The following is a 17,225-nucleotide window of genomic DNA, read 5'->3' as shown; positions in this document are numbered from 1 at the left end:
CTCCGGTGGGAAGAACCCCGGAAGTAAAGATAAACAACAATGCCTTGGATTACCAACCTGAAGCTGCTGCCGCGATTTACACTATTGGATGTTAATATCCAATATAGGATATGTATATAGTTCATACCTGCTTCGTTTTTTACATTCTGAATTATATATAAAAAAAATATTTTATTTATAAATGAATTTCACTGTATATAGTCTAAAGTATGAAAGAAATGTTTGTACATTTTTAGAATTGACACAACATCATTAAACACAACAATACGCTATCACATTCACGACTCTCCTGTGATTAAAGGCGACACTTCCGGTTTTCTTCCCACCGGAGCCTCGCTTTCGATTTCAAAATAACGGCTGCGTGAAATCAGCGTATGGTGCAGTCTAATTCTGTTGCCTCAAAATAGCAACGCGCCAACAATGCGCCAGAACACACCTCATTTTCAGACCAGCAGCCCATGGGCGCACAAATGGGCGCAAATGCATTCGCTATTTAAACAACGTGGCGCAGGACGTGAAAATGATAACTGCGTCAGGCTGAAACAAGCAAAAAACACTTGCGGCGCGCTTGGCGCTGCATTGCGCCGGATGTAAGATAGGGCCCAGGCTGTTTTTTGTTAGAGAGCATAAAGAGAAGCTGGAAGAGTGTTTTGGTTAAAAAAGTTTTGGAGTTTTGAGTTGATTACTAAAAAGAAACCAGTGACATGATCTCTGTCTGGACTCGATTTGTGAAGCAACCCACACTTTAGTGATACCCTACCTCTCACGATGCCACACATGGTTATGAAGGATTTGAGTTTGCACATTTCACTTTAGGACATATCCATGAATCTTGTATCAAGCCCTCAGAATTCTTGTTTTTACATGAGAAATTTTGTGCTGTTTCAATTCAAAACAACTCTCATGAGAAGACCAACAGCATCAAGACAAGATGCCGTCGGGCGACTGCTGTAAAGAGTTATTAAAATGAGGCTTTCGTGTTTGAGTTACTTGTTCAAAACACCTGCTTTAATTAATCGGCTTGCCCTCCTTGGTTTAAGATGAGCTAATTAGCGGATGTTGGGTAGAAATACCTGCAGGGAAAGCAGGGGTAAAAATATTTTTGTTCTCGGTTTGTTCAGATTGTCAGTTAATTAACTGTGTTTAACTGTACATAATGAATCAACAGGGTTAATATGATCAATTTCCATGATTTCCAGCATCATCACATTCAGTTCTGTTGTTGTCAGCTGCTGTTGGCTTGAGATAGAGAGATCAAAACTTTTGATCTCTTAGCTATTGTCAATTTAATGCATTTACAAACTAGCTTTTATTTGGGATTTACTTGAAATATGAATTATATACAGTCTTTAAAGATGATGTAATTACTGCACCACAACAGACACAGACCGGAATTGCTAAAACAGCTTTAAAACAGGTTTGCCAGATGCTTTACCCTTAAGTAATTTCCAGATAACATATTTAGTATGCCATCCATACACATAAATACAGCAGCAGCAACAACCATCAGCAGCAATCTGAGGTCTGTCTCGAGAGGCAGGCTAAGTGGTTTCTCAATTACGTTTCAGATTAGTTTGAGCGAACTCTGGCTTTGAAGGTAGATCTTTTTTTAAACAATTTTCATTACCGTGGTAAAAAAAAATGCTGCACGACTAACCTGATCCGGGGCAAGTTTTGTTCAGGAAAAGAGATTGTGATAACACTTTATAATAAGATTCCATTTAATATTAGATGACTACACGAGTTAGCATTATCTAATAATTAAAATGACTTGTAAAGCATTTCTTTAAAAGGTGCAGTAAACAATTTCTGAGAAACACTGTTGATATTTGAAATCAGCCTAAACAAACCCACCCCTCCCTTCATTGCTCCGCCCCCAAAATGCATGGACTGGATGTCTCTTTATCATAGCTGAAGCAAAGCAAAATGTTTCCTCCCAAAAAAAGCGAAAAGATAAACTAAAAATGAACATACAGTACACGAGTATATAAAAGCAGGAGTTTGTTGCCAGCAGCTCCAGACAAACAATGACACTCAAAACGGTCCTGTTATAGACATTACAACAACAGCACAAAACCAGTGTTACTCATGTATGGAACAGAAACAACACAACCTTGGCATCTGTTTTCAGGCCTCTCACTTCGGTCTGTCCAGCGCTGGAAAGCTTTTCTAATATAACACTGGTCCTAAAGCTCTTGCCTGATCATAATCCTTCTTTTTCCAGAGATATTCTTATGAGCTTTTCTCTTTTGTAATGTCTCTCAGCCATCTCTCTTTCTACAGTCTTTCTTCAAACCTCCCTCCTGCTTACTCACTCTCTCTCCTCCCCCATCATGAGTGGACACGCCCCTTACTGCTGATTGGCTCACTCTCTCTCCTCCCCCATCATGAGTGGACACGTCCCCTACTGCTGATTGGCTCACTCTCGCTCCTCCCACATCATGAGTGGACACGCCTCCTACTGCTGATTGGCTCACTCTCTCTCCTCCCCCATCATGAGTGGACACACCCCCTACTGCTGATTGGCTCACTCTCGCTCCTCCCACATCATGAGTGGACACGCCTCCTACTGCTGATTGGCTCACTCTCTCTCCTCCCCCATCATGAGTGGACACGCCCCTTACTGCTGATTGGCTCACTCTCGCTCCTCCCACATCATGAGTGGACACGCCTCCTACTGCTGATTGGCTCACTCTCTCTCCTCCCCCATCATGAGTGGACACACCCCCTACTGCTGATTGGCTCACTCTCGCTCCTCCCACATCATGAGTGGACACGCCTCCTACTGCTGATTGGCTCACTCTCTATCCTCCCCCATCATGAGTGGACACAACCCCTACTGCTGATTGGCTCACTCTCTCTCCTCCCCCATCATGAGTGGACACGCCCCCTACTGCTGATGTGTGATTAATACTTGCATAATGATCTTTTGATCTAAACAATCTACTTCACATACACAGTATTTGCTGACAGGCAAACAGCACAAACACATAAATGTTGCATGCGACTAAACCTGCAGCACATGACATCTTTCAACGGCTGTTAAACATGAAGCGACTATCATTTAAAACTGGCTGTTTGTTAAAACCTCACGCTGATGAATCTTTCAGCATCAGGGACTAGTGTGCGCTGGCTGACAGTATAGGTTTTGCACGGCTGTTTGGAATGGATTAAGGCTCATTACGTTCCCAACAGTTGATGAATAGGGACTGTAATGAAATGCTGAATGGGACACTGTAAGAAGGACTAAATGTCTTCTGCTCATCCACTTAATTTGAGTGGAAGAAAGTGATTTTTACTTGAGAGAAAACCATGGACAGATATTTCACAATGACATATTTAATCTTAAGAGGACATTTTGACTTTTCAGGGTTGAGATTTGTGTCCAGTTTCTAATGAAAGTCTTGTTGAAAAGCTCAAAGTGAGACACTTCAGATAAATATTCTAAGGAAATTAAACAAATATGACATTGTATGAGAAGATACTGCATATTTTTTTTCCTTTCACGAGTGCTTAATAATAATGCATTTTGAATACCATGTTCAGTACCTAAAATATTCCTTCATAAAAAATAAGCTTTTTCGAGAAAAAAAGCTGAAGGCTAAAGCCTTGTTTTATGAGGTCTTTTGATGTTCTCTAATATGGTTCTGTGGAGACCTCTCGCTTATGGACAAGAGTATTGGAGCGTAATCAAAAAGCACTGCTCTGTCCTCTGGGTTTAATACATATAAGCATTGAGATTCTGAGCAACACTTCTCCTCACTGAGGCTGAGTGCTTTTGCGTCATCTAGGGGAAAAAATAGACGCAGATTCTCCCACACTGTCTGCTAAATAAATCAAGCACTGTTAATGTTTGTTTTCTCAGTATTACTGTATGCACTGAAAGAGCTGTTACTTAACAGTTTGGATGACTGTGGATTATGACATTTAATCCTAAAATGTTGCCTCAGAGTAACAAACCTCTTATCGTCAATTTACAAATCACACTATGCTTATGAGATAACAATACAACTGTTAAAGGAATATAATGTGCTGATGTATATTTATATACTATATGTCAAATGTCTTGCAAAATAAGTTGGATAGAACACGCGAGTGCGCTACGTTTTTACTATAAAATGTTCAGATTTTCAGTGAATAACAATTTTCGCATTGGTCTTTTTCTTAAACAAAGCTTTCATTTGAATTCAGAAGTTTTGAATCTAGCAAACTGTACACATACTTTTATGGTATGTTTATGTCGTTTGATCATCTATTCGTTCAAGATATGAATTGCCCTTGTACGAGTTCTTGTATTTTGTGTTTAAAACATAATCCAGTTCTGTCATGACAACTCTCGGGAAATTGGCATGGTAATAGAGATTGGCATGGTAATGGATATGGCAATGCTAATGTATTTGGTCTTGGTGGAATAGATCTGCTACGCTGCTGTAGAGCAAGTACCGAGATTTGCTACTGCCAATACATTCATAGACATTACTGTGAGCATGTATGACATGCTATTGCTCATGCAACATACACAAATTAACCCCCGTAGCAGATCTATACAGGTGGAGCTGGGGAATGTGGAGGGTTTCTAAAAAGCGCGCTGCATATACATACATATAGATAAGACATAATACGAGCAAGAGTGCCATTTTCTCGAATATCAGCACGATTGCAAAATGTGATATTCGACTCGACGCCCGTGAAGAGACGACTCGACGCCCGTGAAGAGACGACTTGACGCTGGTATGTTATGCCCTAAATTAATACATGATTAACTAACTGTATTTTTCTATGTACATTTCTGAAATGCACTTTCTGTAAAGCTGCTTTGAAACAATATGTATTGTGAAAAGCGCTATACAAATAAATTTGAATTGAATTGAATATTCATTTTATACAACAGTTCAAGAAACAATAATTCGATTATATGAATTGAGAATTTCGACACAACGTTGTTGATTTTGACTGTTTTTGCTGAACGAATCAGGTGAGTCAATTTAGTTTCATATATAATAGTATAATTTCATTTTCCACCAACATTTCATATTTCTTTACTCAAAATGTTATATTTAGAACATTCATCTCTTGTAATTGCAGTGTAAATGGATTTTGATGAATGGTAAGATGGATTTTGTTGATACCGATTTCATTTAATTGGTATATCAGCCCTATTGTGTATAGTGTTAAATAGTGTCATTAATTAAAAGATTATGTAACAATATGTAACCTTTTTTTAATTAATAATTATAAAAGGGTTACCCTTTATTCCACTTGAGCATCTCCCCCTCAAAATGTCTGTGCACAGCCCTGCTGTTTTCAACTAAAAACAGAAAACTTTTTAAGCATTTTGGCCGTTCATGAACACAACAACAGCGTTTTGAGGGCCTGAAAACCGAAACTTTTGAAAACAGGTTTCAAAGTGCAAGTTTTTGAAAACTAAACCGTCTCCATGTAAACGTCAAAAACGCAAATTTGTGAAAACGGTGACGTCGTACGCACGTGCATTACGTGTTCAGTCTACAGGCCTGTGGTGTTTCTTTACAGAGTGACATCGCCAACTACTGGCCTGACCAGAATACAGCGCTTTTACTTGTCAAAGGAAAAACTTTTCCGTTTTTAGTACATCGTTGCCGAATTATTTTTAACCAACCCTTTAATATTTGATTGCACTTCTATGACATGAATAAACCAAAATAAAAAAGTCTGTCTTGGTCATACTACATCTGCTGGTCATTTAAAATCTTGCGTTTTCACCTCATCAGAGAATGGTTTTGGTGTTCGTACCTTTGCGTGCGGCTGCTGGAAGGTGACTCTTGAGTTGTTGAGCAGGGGCGAGTACCTCAACAGGTTGGAGGGTGTTGCTGGGAATCTGTGTAAACTTCCTGTCTGGCTGTGTAGGACAGACGAGAAGCAGATATGTACGGTGTCCTTCAGGGCTTTCAGCTGTGACTCCTGCGACAGATTAAGTGAGACAACACACATGAGATTAATGGGCAAATGTTTATCACGCTGTCATCTTATCCTTTTGTCCTCAAACCATTTATCTGTTCCTCGCTCTCTGCTGAAATTGCAAAATCCCTGGCCTAAAGAGATAATACAATTCATTCTCAAAGTTTACATTTTAGAAGATAGCAGAAGAGAAAAACAGTAAAGCTGAACTGGAATGACGAAGCGGATCGGCTCATGCCTCACCTTATCCAGCGCTGCCTTCTCCAGTTCATCTTTGGCTACTTTGAGTTTATTCTCCAAGTCCATCAGTTGCTGTCCCTGCACAGAAGAGATCCTCTTATCATCTTACCAAACTCACATAAGTCTTAGTTCAAACTACTTAGAAGTTATAGGTTTATTGTTATGAAAAATGCACAAAAAATACTATTTAAAATTTTTATATTAAATATACTCTATTACTGTGAGAAATCCATAAATCTAAAAAAAGCTGTATTCCAAATTTGAGGTTAATATCTCAAAAAATTTGCTTTCAGTAAGATTTTGTTTGAGTGCAGTATCAAACTAGCCTGGTAATACCAGACTCTGCTACTTCACTTTGCTTCGTATACAGAGTCTGGAAGGGCATAATAGAGAAGTGTTTTCTCTCTCGCGGGGGGGCGCTTGTCTGAAGTTTAAAATCATTGGTTAACCGTAAGCCAATCACATAACGTTTGGTTATGGCGTGTGTTATGCGCATGCTCAGCCGCATCTAACTTCCACTGTAAACGCATGTATGATGCAAAAACTAAACCATCGAGCGAAATACCGGAGTGAACATGGCTGTGAATGACTTTTGGAGATTATGTGAAGTAAATCTACGCATCCACGGCAGAGCATATGAGCGGAGTGGAGCGGTGAGAATCTCCGCTCATCGCTCACGGAACTGTTCACCCCTCCGCTCCCCCGCTCAAAGCTACATCAGGCCGCTCTGCTCATTTTCGCTCAGCGCTCAACGCAGTTTGCTTCGCGCTCCACTCAAATCGCCCCCCGCTCGCTCAAAAAAAGGAAAAAAATCTACATGTATATCACTTGTAGCGGTCCCCAACCTTTTTTGCGTCACGGACCGGTTTAATATCAGACAATATTTTCACGGACCGGCCAAGGTGTGGCGGATAAATACAACAAAATAAAATGATACGAACGGCATAAAAAATGGGGTATTTTTTTAAAATATAATAATAAACGTGAATCCAATATGTGTAGGCCATATACTAGCAACTTTATTAGCAGCGTCCTCTAACATCTCGCCTAAAGACAACTGAGAAAGTCTGAACACAAACAAAATGCCCTCAAAAGAAAAAAATCTCCATGTTTTCGGTGCTGATGCGTTCATGTAACATGTAGGCCTGGGTGGCACTGCCAATAACGCACCTAAAAGCTGTCACAACGAACCGGCAAAATGAATGATTATGTATATGTAAAATATAGCAGGAGACATTTTAATTGTTTACTAATAAACCATTTTTTTTATGTCTGTGTCGGCTGGAAAGATGACTCGCGATCTTCGCAGTATTGAACGCCCCAGAGAGAAATGCACATACGGATTACATAAGAGAGCAGTCTGTTTTCTTTCGTTTTGAATTGTTCTGTTTAAAAGTAGACATTTCAAGCTTTATATATATGTCTCAGGTCTGTCAGGCAAGTAGGCTATAAGCTGAGTTTCGGTTCATTTATGAGACAAACTCCAGGTTCACCCGCCGGCGCCTTCGTGTCGTGATTATCTATTTTCTAATATATTTACTTATTTATTAAATCCAGACAATAATGGTTGATGAAACACTGATCAAAATTAAGATACAATTAATACAAAACGAAATTAAATTTAAAGACAGGCTTTGTGCTTTCTGTTTGAGGTCTCAGTGAAAGTTTTAAAGCAGTCTTTTAGTGCTGCTGTCAGAGCGCTCACGTCCGTAACGGAGAACTGTCCCATCTGTAACATTTTTTTTATTTTTTTTTTATACATTTCTAAATATGCGACTTATAGTCCAGTGCGACTTAGGCTATGCCTATATATGTTTTTTATTCTTCATGGCGCATTTTTTGACTGATGCGTGGCGTGAGCGGAGCGGAATTGGAGCGGGAAATAGGGCAACGCTCCGTCCTTTTGAAATTGCCGCTCTGCGCTCTGTCCAAGATCCGCCCGCTCACGCTCCCCGCTCGCTCCCGCTCCACTCCGCTCACATGCTCTGATCCACGGTACAATCAGCGTCTACGTCACGGCTCTCAGCCCGCCCTCTGTTCGTTGATTGGCCCGGCTGTTTTCAGGCCGGTGGAAAACTGAAAGATAGGCTGCTATCTCAGACTGACTACAGGAGCGAAATGAAATTAGCGGAAGTAGGAAGTCTGACGTAGTCAGGCTAGTATCAAACATTTCCACTAGATGAAATAATTTCCTAATAATTTCCAATGCACTCATTTATATTTGTGTGTGTGTGTGTTCTGAAGGGGGTGGATTGGAATGCACTGCTGCTTCAATGTACTGTATATGTAATGAGTGATTATAATCAAGGTATTAATCAATATGTTTCCTTCTAAATATCAAATGAGTTGAATGACTTCTCTGGATATTTTACTTTGTTATAGAAGTTACCAGTGTGATTACTGAAATGTTCTTTTCATGTATTCTTTAATGTCTGTATTTGATATCTGAATGCAGTAACAGTGCTTGCTCATTTAGCCGGCTTCCAGAAATGAAATATGGACATGTTTTGTGTTTGAGAAAGGCCTTCAACGTGTTAAAACATACAGGGGTCATTGAAGTCAATAGTTTAAGGGACCATTTCTTTGTTAAAGCCTTACTTTCAAGTTAGACTAAAGTATAGCTTTCCTTGAGAGAAAGAACGCATTATCTTGATGTTTTGAGACGAGACTCCTGTTTATAGTTAGAGCCTGGCCAAATCCAACCTTGTTAAAGCTGTGTGTCAGTGTGTGTGTGTTAGTCTTCTTGGTTGCAGGTTAAGGAACCACTAATTGGAGATTGACTGAGTTGTTGTTCTGGACATGCTGGCACCCAGCAACCCAAATCTGAGAACTGGAAGGTCACTTCAACCTGAAGCAAGGACGTAGCTTAGACCTTGGTCTACGGTATAACTGCTGTGATCTTTGTAACTGTAAGCGGGGCGGCCTACAAACTCCTGAGTGAGTCTTGAAGCTGACTTCTGCTGATGAAACTTTTCTTCAATTTATTATAATTCTGACTTCGGGTCTTCTTTCAAACATCTGGTCCTTGGGTCCTAAACTGTTACCCCCTAACAATTCACATAGCAAGTGCCAAAACTAGATTTGTACCATTCCAATGAAGTAAAAAAAACACACACAAAAAACCATAAAAACCATTTTTGGTCAAAAATGACCCAAGAGCACCAGAGGGTTAAATTATATTTGAATCCTATATTGTGTTCAGAGACTTTGTGCATAGAAAGTGTGCAAAATAAGCAAACTAACCAAAGAACCCATTTTTTAGCTAGATATAAATGAATATTTCTAGCAGATTTAAAGATAAATCTTGCAAAAATAAAATGCGGTTCTTAGATTAGTTTGCTCATTTTGCACACTTTCTATATTTATCTAGATATATTATACTTTTGGTTCTGTGAACTCTACTGTGAATCCTTATATCATTGAGCATGATGCTCTTTATTCAGGCAGAACTACATAATGACCTGCCTTCAGTATCTCATTAGTTTAGTTTCATAAATATTGCTATGTGACTGTGACGCGGTGAGTGCAGTCAACAAGAGACTCATTGAGATCTAAATAGGTAACAGAGATTGCCCATCTGGGATGATTAGCACTTATCTGGGCAATGAAAACTAACAAGCTTGGATATAAGAGATAATTTAGGTATTCATTCTTTACAGAATGGACTGAACTGTATACATAGTTTCTTAAATATGAGTAAGTCATTAAAATCTAAAATGAACAAGCTATGATTTTGCACTTTCACAAGTTTCAAGGTTCCTGATATCCTGAAAAAAGATGAAGTCATTTTGTTTGTTCTAAAAAGCAAAATTCGTTTTTGAATAGCTTTACAGGAAAGAGGTTAAACCTTTAGAAACTATTAAAGCCTTTGGTTTTGAGCATGAAACAAAATCAATGGAAGACACATCAGTCTAAAGAAAAATAGCTCTAAGATGGTGTTTTTTTCCTCAGTGACTCAGTGGTTAAGCACACACACACACACACACACACACACACACACACACACACACACACACGCACGCACGCACGCACGCACGCACGCACGCGCACACACACACACCAAAAACAATTTAATTAAAGTGAAAATAAGATTAATGCAGCTGGCTAGATAAACCAAACAAATCTTTAATATTTCATTTCATATCACATTATAAATGCTCTTGTGACTCTATATCAGTGGTTCTCAACTGGTTTGGCCATGAAACCCACATGATCATTAAGCTGCGACCCAATTTTTTAGAAATTTAAATCAAACAAACTTATTTCTCAAAAAACCGTTGACACACACATAAGTACCATCCCACTTTACATCACATACATATACATTGTAAAAATATAACTAACACTGATGAATAAACAATATAAGGTAAGGCTATTAAATAGCAGACCCAAACTATTTGTTCGTTAGTAAGTTGGTATTGAGCCACCAAAGTCATCAAAAATATAGAAAAAAAAAAATCACAAAGTGAAAATAAAGTGTAATTTTGGATTACGGTTATACGGAAACTACAGTAAGCATGGTAAATGCACAATAAACATGACCTGTTAATAAAATACATGGACAGTGAACACTGATCCTAATGAACAGGATGAACATCATACCAGCATGCAAATCCTCCCCAGCTAACACACCCATACCAGTTACGTAATTTATTGGTACTTTGATAATATCATGACATACTAATTAACAACATAAGTTGTTGCAAGCTCATAATTTAATTTGCTCTTCAGTGAATACAATGTGTGCAATTGAAGAGCACAGTATAACGTCTGACAGGACAGGAAAGTTTGTTTTTCCGAGGTGAGAGAATAATGACACTGACATGTTGCCTGACAACATTTCATCTGACAGCAGATACTGAATCAAGAAAACACATTTTTCTCAGGCACTCTTTACTTAAAATACGTCAAACAGAAGAGTCAACAGCTTTCAAGCACGTCTTTCAAAATAAAAGTCTCGCATCAGAAAATCATTTAAAATTATCGGTACGTTGTTTTCGTTGCTGTTTCTTTGACTATACACTCCGAGAACCACTTAAAAAAGGTTTTGAGACCCACCGGTTGAGAAACACTGCTCTAAATAAATGTCCATTGTTATATATCCTGACTGACAAATGTAGGATATTCTGTAATGGGATTTGTTTTCAATCAATGTAATATTACCATAATCACAGTAGATTGAGGAATATCCTTAATTGCTTGTTAAGTAGCTGCCGATTTATTAAAAAAGAAAACTGTATTCAAAATATAATTAAAACAAATTGCAATCATTCTGATTATGTCACTGCCATCAAAATGTAATCTATTTAATCTTTTAAATAAATTATTTTCACAGACATCTTTCGAGCATGCCAGAGAAGAGCCACCAAAAAAATTACCAAATCTTAAACAAGTATGGCGTTTTGCTACAGGAACAGAAGAGGAATGACGGTAAAACAGGTGATAAAGGTCAACTACAGTACCAAGCAAATGCTAATATGTTTGAATAAACAGCAATGTCACACAATGGGCCCTATCTTGCATCCAGCGCAATTGACTTTGTACACGACGCATGTATCATTCCTATTTTGCACCCGACGCACAGTGGACTTTTCCCTCCACAGACGCACGTCGGTAAATTAGGGAATGAACTTGCACTCCCGGGGGCGGTTCAGCGAAAAGAGGAGGCGTGTTCCGGCGCAAACGTTCCCTGGTGCTATTTTGCAGGTTTAGAAAATAATTCCGTCACAGACCAGGAAAACCCTCGTCTAAAGTCAGTGGCGCGTTGCACATGTTATTCATGTGCTATTTTAAGGGCGCATGCTTGGCCATAATCAATGTAGCGTGTGCACAACACGCATGCACTTTGCTTCTCTCATCTACACACAGACGCAGCAGTTCTCATTTTTAGAAAACCATACATTATTACAAGGAAAAATATTCCAAAGGAGGGAAATCATTGTGGTGTCCATGAAGATGTGAATAAATAGGCATAAATCTAGCTTACACATTTACCCAAATTATTATACGCCTGTTTAACCGAAGCTAATTTGGGTGGGTTTCTTCCGTCCCCATACAACGTCACTTCGAGACGAGAACGTCGGTCTCCTCGGCTGTGAACCGCTCCTGGCGTGCGCCTGGCAAATCCGACGTAATAATATCAATCCGCCATGGAACAAGCGTGCCTGCTCTTAAAGGGAATGTGAGATGACGCTCTGATTGGTTTATTTCACGTTACACCCAAACCACACATATGAATAATGAAGCTACTTCAGACCAACCCATTTTAGATTTGCGTCGGGCGCAAGAGTCATTTATCCCGCCGGTATAATAGCAACAGCGCCCGAGACCCGCCCACAAAGTTACTTGCGTTTCGCGCTTGATACTTGCGTTTCAGATCGTTAAAATAGGGCACAATATGTAACAGTCTGTTTCTATTAATCATTTGACACGTACAAGTACATGTGCATCATTCAGGTTATTCACAACTAAAAATGATTGTGATAAATGGCAGTGCTTTGAATAAGAAAAAAAAAATCAATTTAATGCTGGCTAGATCTGGGGAAAAATACTTTGACAAAGCAATCTTGCTCATTGTCCTTCTCGAGCTTTGCTGAGCTATCCCGAGACTCTGAATATTCTACCTTTGCTTCCCATTACCGAACAATGCCACTTCAAACCGACTCATATTTAAAAAGCAACTCTAGATATAAACTCTGAAAAGAACTTCTTTAGTCGTGAAAATAAAAGGAGGAAGGATAATCTTCCTTCATTGATTTCAAACCGGGGAGGCAGAAATTGATGTACAGCGCAGATAAAAACACATTAGAGGAAAGTAAGCCTAGATTGGATATTGCTTTTTGAATATGTTTTGCAGGCGCCTCGGCCAACAAAATTAGTAATATTCTTTCTACAAAATAGACGAGACATATTTGACAACTCGTGTTAGCATGTCTTCCCGATTAAGAAGCAATGGTTTCAAAGTGATGCACTTTGTGTGAAAACCCAGTGCTTGTATGATGGTACCAAAGGGCAATGTGCTGGAAATATCAGCTGACATTTTCCCATCTTACACTGCAAATAAGAGAGGAAAGGTCAACCTACATGGCAGGAAAGGTCGCTGTTTTTTCCATGAATCTTCACTCTCATCTCACATAAAAAGGTCAAACCATTCAACTAGAGTGCACATATTACCCCTAATCTGTTTTATTTTGGCCAAAAATGCAGATTATTGCATACGAGTTTTTTGACGGTGACATTCACATTGCTTTGTTTGCACTTTCAAAAGCATCTCAGAAGTCAGAATGGTTAAAAGAGGTTAAAGACCCCATTTGGAATAAGAGCAGTTTGGCTTTCGGATCATTTGTGGAAGCTCTAAATGCCTTTGTACTCATAAAAGTTGAACTTATAGCAATTGTATTTGACTTTATTTCTCGTTTTCCTTTGGTTAAAATGTATACACTACTGTTCAAAAGTTTGGGGTCTTTTTATTTTATTAAATTTTTTTAAGGGGCATAGGCCTATATCATTTTCCGAAGGATTTATATTTTAAATAAATGTTCTTTTGACCTTTGATTCATTTAGATGAATTCATCTAAAAATCAAAAAAAAAAAAAAAAGTGTCACGGTTTCCACAAAAAAATTAAAATAAATCATGTGACACCGAAGACTGGATAATGATGCTGAAAATTCAGTTTTGCATCACAGGAATAAAATATATTGTAATATGCATTACTGTTTTTATTGCATTTTGGATCAAAGAAATGCAGCCTTATTGAGCATAAAAGACGACTTTCAAAATCATAAAAAAATCTTCCTGACCCCAAACTTTTAAACGGTAGTGTAGATATTTCACCAGGACAAGCTGAGAATTCCTGTTTCAATAGTACAGTAAACACGTCGACACTCAGTAAACTGCTCATCAAGAGATTACATGCAGTACATCTGGTGATGTGGCCTGACATTGTAAACTAAATCATAAATATCTTATGAATGGTTACAGTAACAAGACAACACACAATAGCGTTAGGCTTCAGACCTGTGGTTAAACTGCTCAGGTAAAATCATGCAAGGGTACAGTAAAGACACATCCTCTTTGTTTGGTTCTTACCTTAAAAATTAAATCCTTTTTGCCGTACCTCAGCTCTTTCAGTTGGGCTTGGATTTTTTTGGACTGCAAAAAGAAGATAAGAGAGAATGTGCGTTAGCTTATTCAAATAGTAAAATTGGTTTTAGATTGTGTAGCGGGCTTTTTGTGGCCGTGCCGAAGTGTTCATTTGTGTCCCTTGCTGGGCAAAGCTCCAATTCAAAGGAGAGACCGTCACTGAGCAAGAAAATATAAAACTCTTCCCTTCAGTGGACTGCAGGGACCACGCGGCGACGCGAACGCATTAACACATCAACACACACTCGCACAATCACACTCACTCCATGCTATGGCATTGTCTTGGCTTGCTGCCTGTGGATTGCTGCCACAGATGTAAACATTCACAGGAACACACACACACACACACACACATACACACACACACACACACACACACACACACACACACACACACACACTTCTCTTTCTCTTTAGTCTTCACTAATCTCTTAGTAACTGAAGTGTACAACACCTCCACAAAACTAATGACATTTCATTACTCTCTTCCCCTTAGAGAACCAAAATAACACGTGCGTTTAGTTGTCTACCTTGGCAATTTCCTTTGCTTGGAAAAATTGGAAGGTTGAATTTATAATATCAAGGTGGTGTGTGTGTGTGTGTGTGTGTGTGTGTGTGTGTGTGTGTGTGTGTGTGTGTGTGTGTGTGTGTGTGTGTGTGTGTGTGTGTGTGTGTGTGTGTGTGCGTGCGTGCGTGCGTGCGTGTGTGTGTGTTGAAAGTTCAGCTTTGACATTACAGAAATAAATTGCTTTTAATATATATATATAGAGAGAGATAGAGATTTAATATATTTAAATAGAGAACAGTTATTTTTGAAATATTAGTTATTAGTTCAATTGTATATTTCACAATATTACTGTATTTTAGATCAAATAAATGCAGCCTTGGTGGGCATAAGAAAATTCTTTAAAAAATCATATTGACATTATGTATGTATGCGTGTTGTACTGTACATGTGTGTGTGTGTGTTTCAATTTTAAGCCAATGATGGGAATGCAAGGTTTAAGAGAAAAACGTTTTGTTCATAATCATAATCATAATCATGAAACGTACTATAAATATAAATTCTAAAATAATATGTTTCTATATTTTTGGAACTTGCATTCAAAATCAAGCTAAAAAATCTGAGGGTGTCACGTGAATGGGTGTAAATAGGCCTTGGACTAGCAATATTACTTATTGGCCTGAAGCTTGATGGATAAAGTATAATTGCTGCCATATTTCCAACTGTGTTCGTGTGTGCAACAGTCCGACGCAACATACCTCCTCTGCGTGTATGTCACAGAGCTTGGTCCCCGACAGAAGTTTGTTCTTCAAGCTTTTATTCTGCAAGGCAAGAAAAGGCAATAAACAGAGATATACTGTACAGTCGGCTTTGTAACATCAAGCATGAAACAAGCCCCGACGTCTTGTTTTATCTAGGTAAATACACTCAGTTTAATGGTACCCTGTCCCTGCAGACAAAAGCCATGCTTCAACTGTTTCCACGGAGCTCATTCTGACAGTTCCCTCACAAGCTTATTGAAGCTCAAGGTGACCCAGGAGTATATGCCTCATTTCTGTAATAACCTGCAGTGGATGTCTTTATGGAAATAGATGATGGTAGATTAAGAATCAATACAGAGATGATGGTGGTGCTGAGTTTAATCTAGTGCTTTTCTCCACCTCCTCCTCTGTTTTTCTCTCTGTTCATGTCCCTTTGCTTTTATTTTCTCTCTCTCTCTCTCTCTCTCTCTCTCTCTCTCTCTCTCTCTCTCTCTCTCTCTCTCTCTCTCTCTCTCTCTCTCTCTCTCTCACTATCTCTCTCTCTCAGATGCAAATGTACATGCTTTTACTGACAATGTCACCCAGATTCAGTATTTCACAGGACTTTTTGTCTGATAATTGCAGCCCCCTCCCAAAAAAAAACAATGTTCTGACTTTCTAGAGGCTTTTCTCCTAAATTGTGATGTTGCTGTGGTATTTTTGGTGTTGTTTTGCAGAGAAAACCCATCAGCAACCATGCAATTAGAGTTAGTGACAGTTGAAGTACAATTACCTTTGATTGTTTTAAAGCATAATAACAGTACACATTGAAATATTAAGACAACAATGCACCAGCCTTTATATTTCTAAATTCTGTATTCTTTATTCAGCGTAAACAGAGAGATCATGTTAACACAAAAACTTCTGGAAATCATTTTCTGTAGACACAACAGGGATAATTAATTTAATGTTTTTTTTTGGTAAACATTACCATTTCGTTAGGGTCATTAAAGTCCCCCTGCAGTCAATGATTGAAAAATCATCTTTGATTATCAAAATTACATATTTAAATGTTTTTTTCCTGTGAGAATAATTTCTTCATGCCCTAAAATAGCTTGAATGCAACTCTACACCTTTGCTTCATTTAGTATACATGGAAGCATGAATATACAAATTAGCCCCGCCTCCACTCACTCACACCAGCTCGGACTTCCTGATCCACTCGCTCAACTGTATAGTAAACGCTACACAATGGCAAGTGGAAATATTGGTTTAGTCCAGCCATATATATTTGAACCAGAAACTGATTCAGAAGAGGAAGAGTGAATTATACAGGGTAGTCTACAAGTCGATGCATCAGAATGATAATGTGTTTTATGTATCTTTCTCTACAACATCTGACACATAAAGGTAACTGATATGATTAGCCTTTGGCTTGACTACGTTATCAAACAGCTAATAATGTTTTGCTAATGTTACACAAACCATACTGTTCACCTCAGAGTCAGACAGCTGTCTTTTAAAAATCAGCATCAGAACATCATATGGATGGAATGGAGAAAATGGAGAAATTTTCTCAATGGAGAAAAGCCCCACACACACATTGATGGGATTGATTACATGTTTGTGACGGTAGGAAACGGCCGATTTCTTTGGTTTA

The 17,225-nt window shown here is 38.6% G+C and overlaps 1 protein-coding gene across 1 annotated transcript in view; it reads right to left on the bottom strand.

Annotated features, from left to right (window-relative positions):
- Positions 1–17,225, bottom strand: part of luzp2 (leucine zipper protein 2) — a 114,661-nt gene that overhangs the window by 13,769 nt on the left and 83,667 nt on the right. Inside the window, exons 6-9 of the mRNA XM_082182603.1 lie at positions 15,584–15,646; positions 14,267–14,329; positions 6,181–6,255; positions 5,773–5,940 (exon numbers count right to left, since the gene is read on the bottom strand). Coding sequence (XP_082038729.1) covers positions 5,773–5,940; positions 6,181–6,255; positions 14,267–14,329; positions 15,584–15,646 — 369 coding nt within the window. The remainder of the gene's footprint in view (positions 1–5,772; positions 5,941–6,180; positions 6,256–14,266; positions 14,330–15,583; positions 15,647–17,225) is intronic.

Source organism: Leuciscus leuciscus (genome assembly GCF_965113295.1).
Source record: "Leuciscus leuciscus genome assembly, chromosome: 10".
Classification (NCBI taxonomy): Eukaryota; Metazoa; Chordata; class Actinopteri; order Cypriniformes; family Leuciscidae; genus Leuciscus; species Leuciscus leuciscus.
This window is presented reverse-complemented; position numbering and strand designations above follow the sequence as displayed.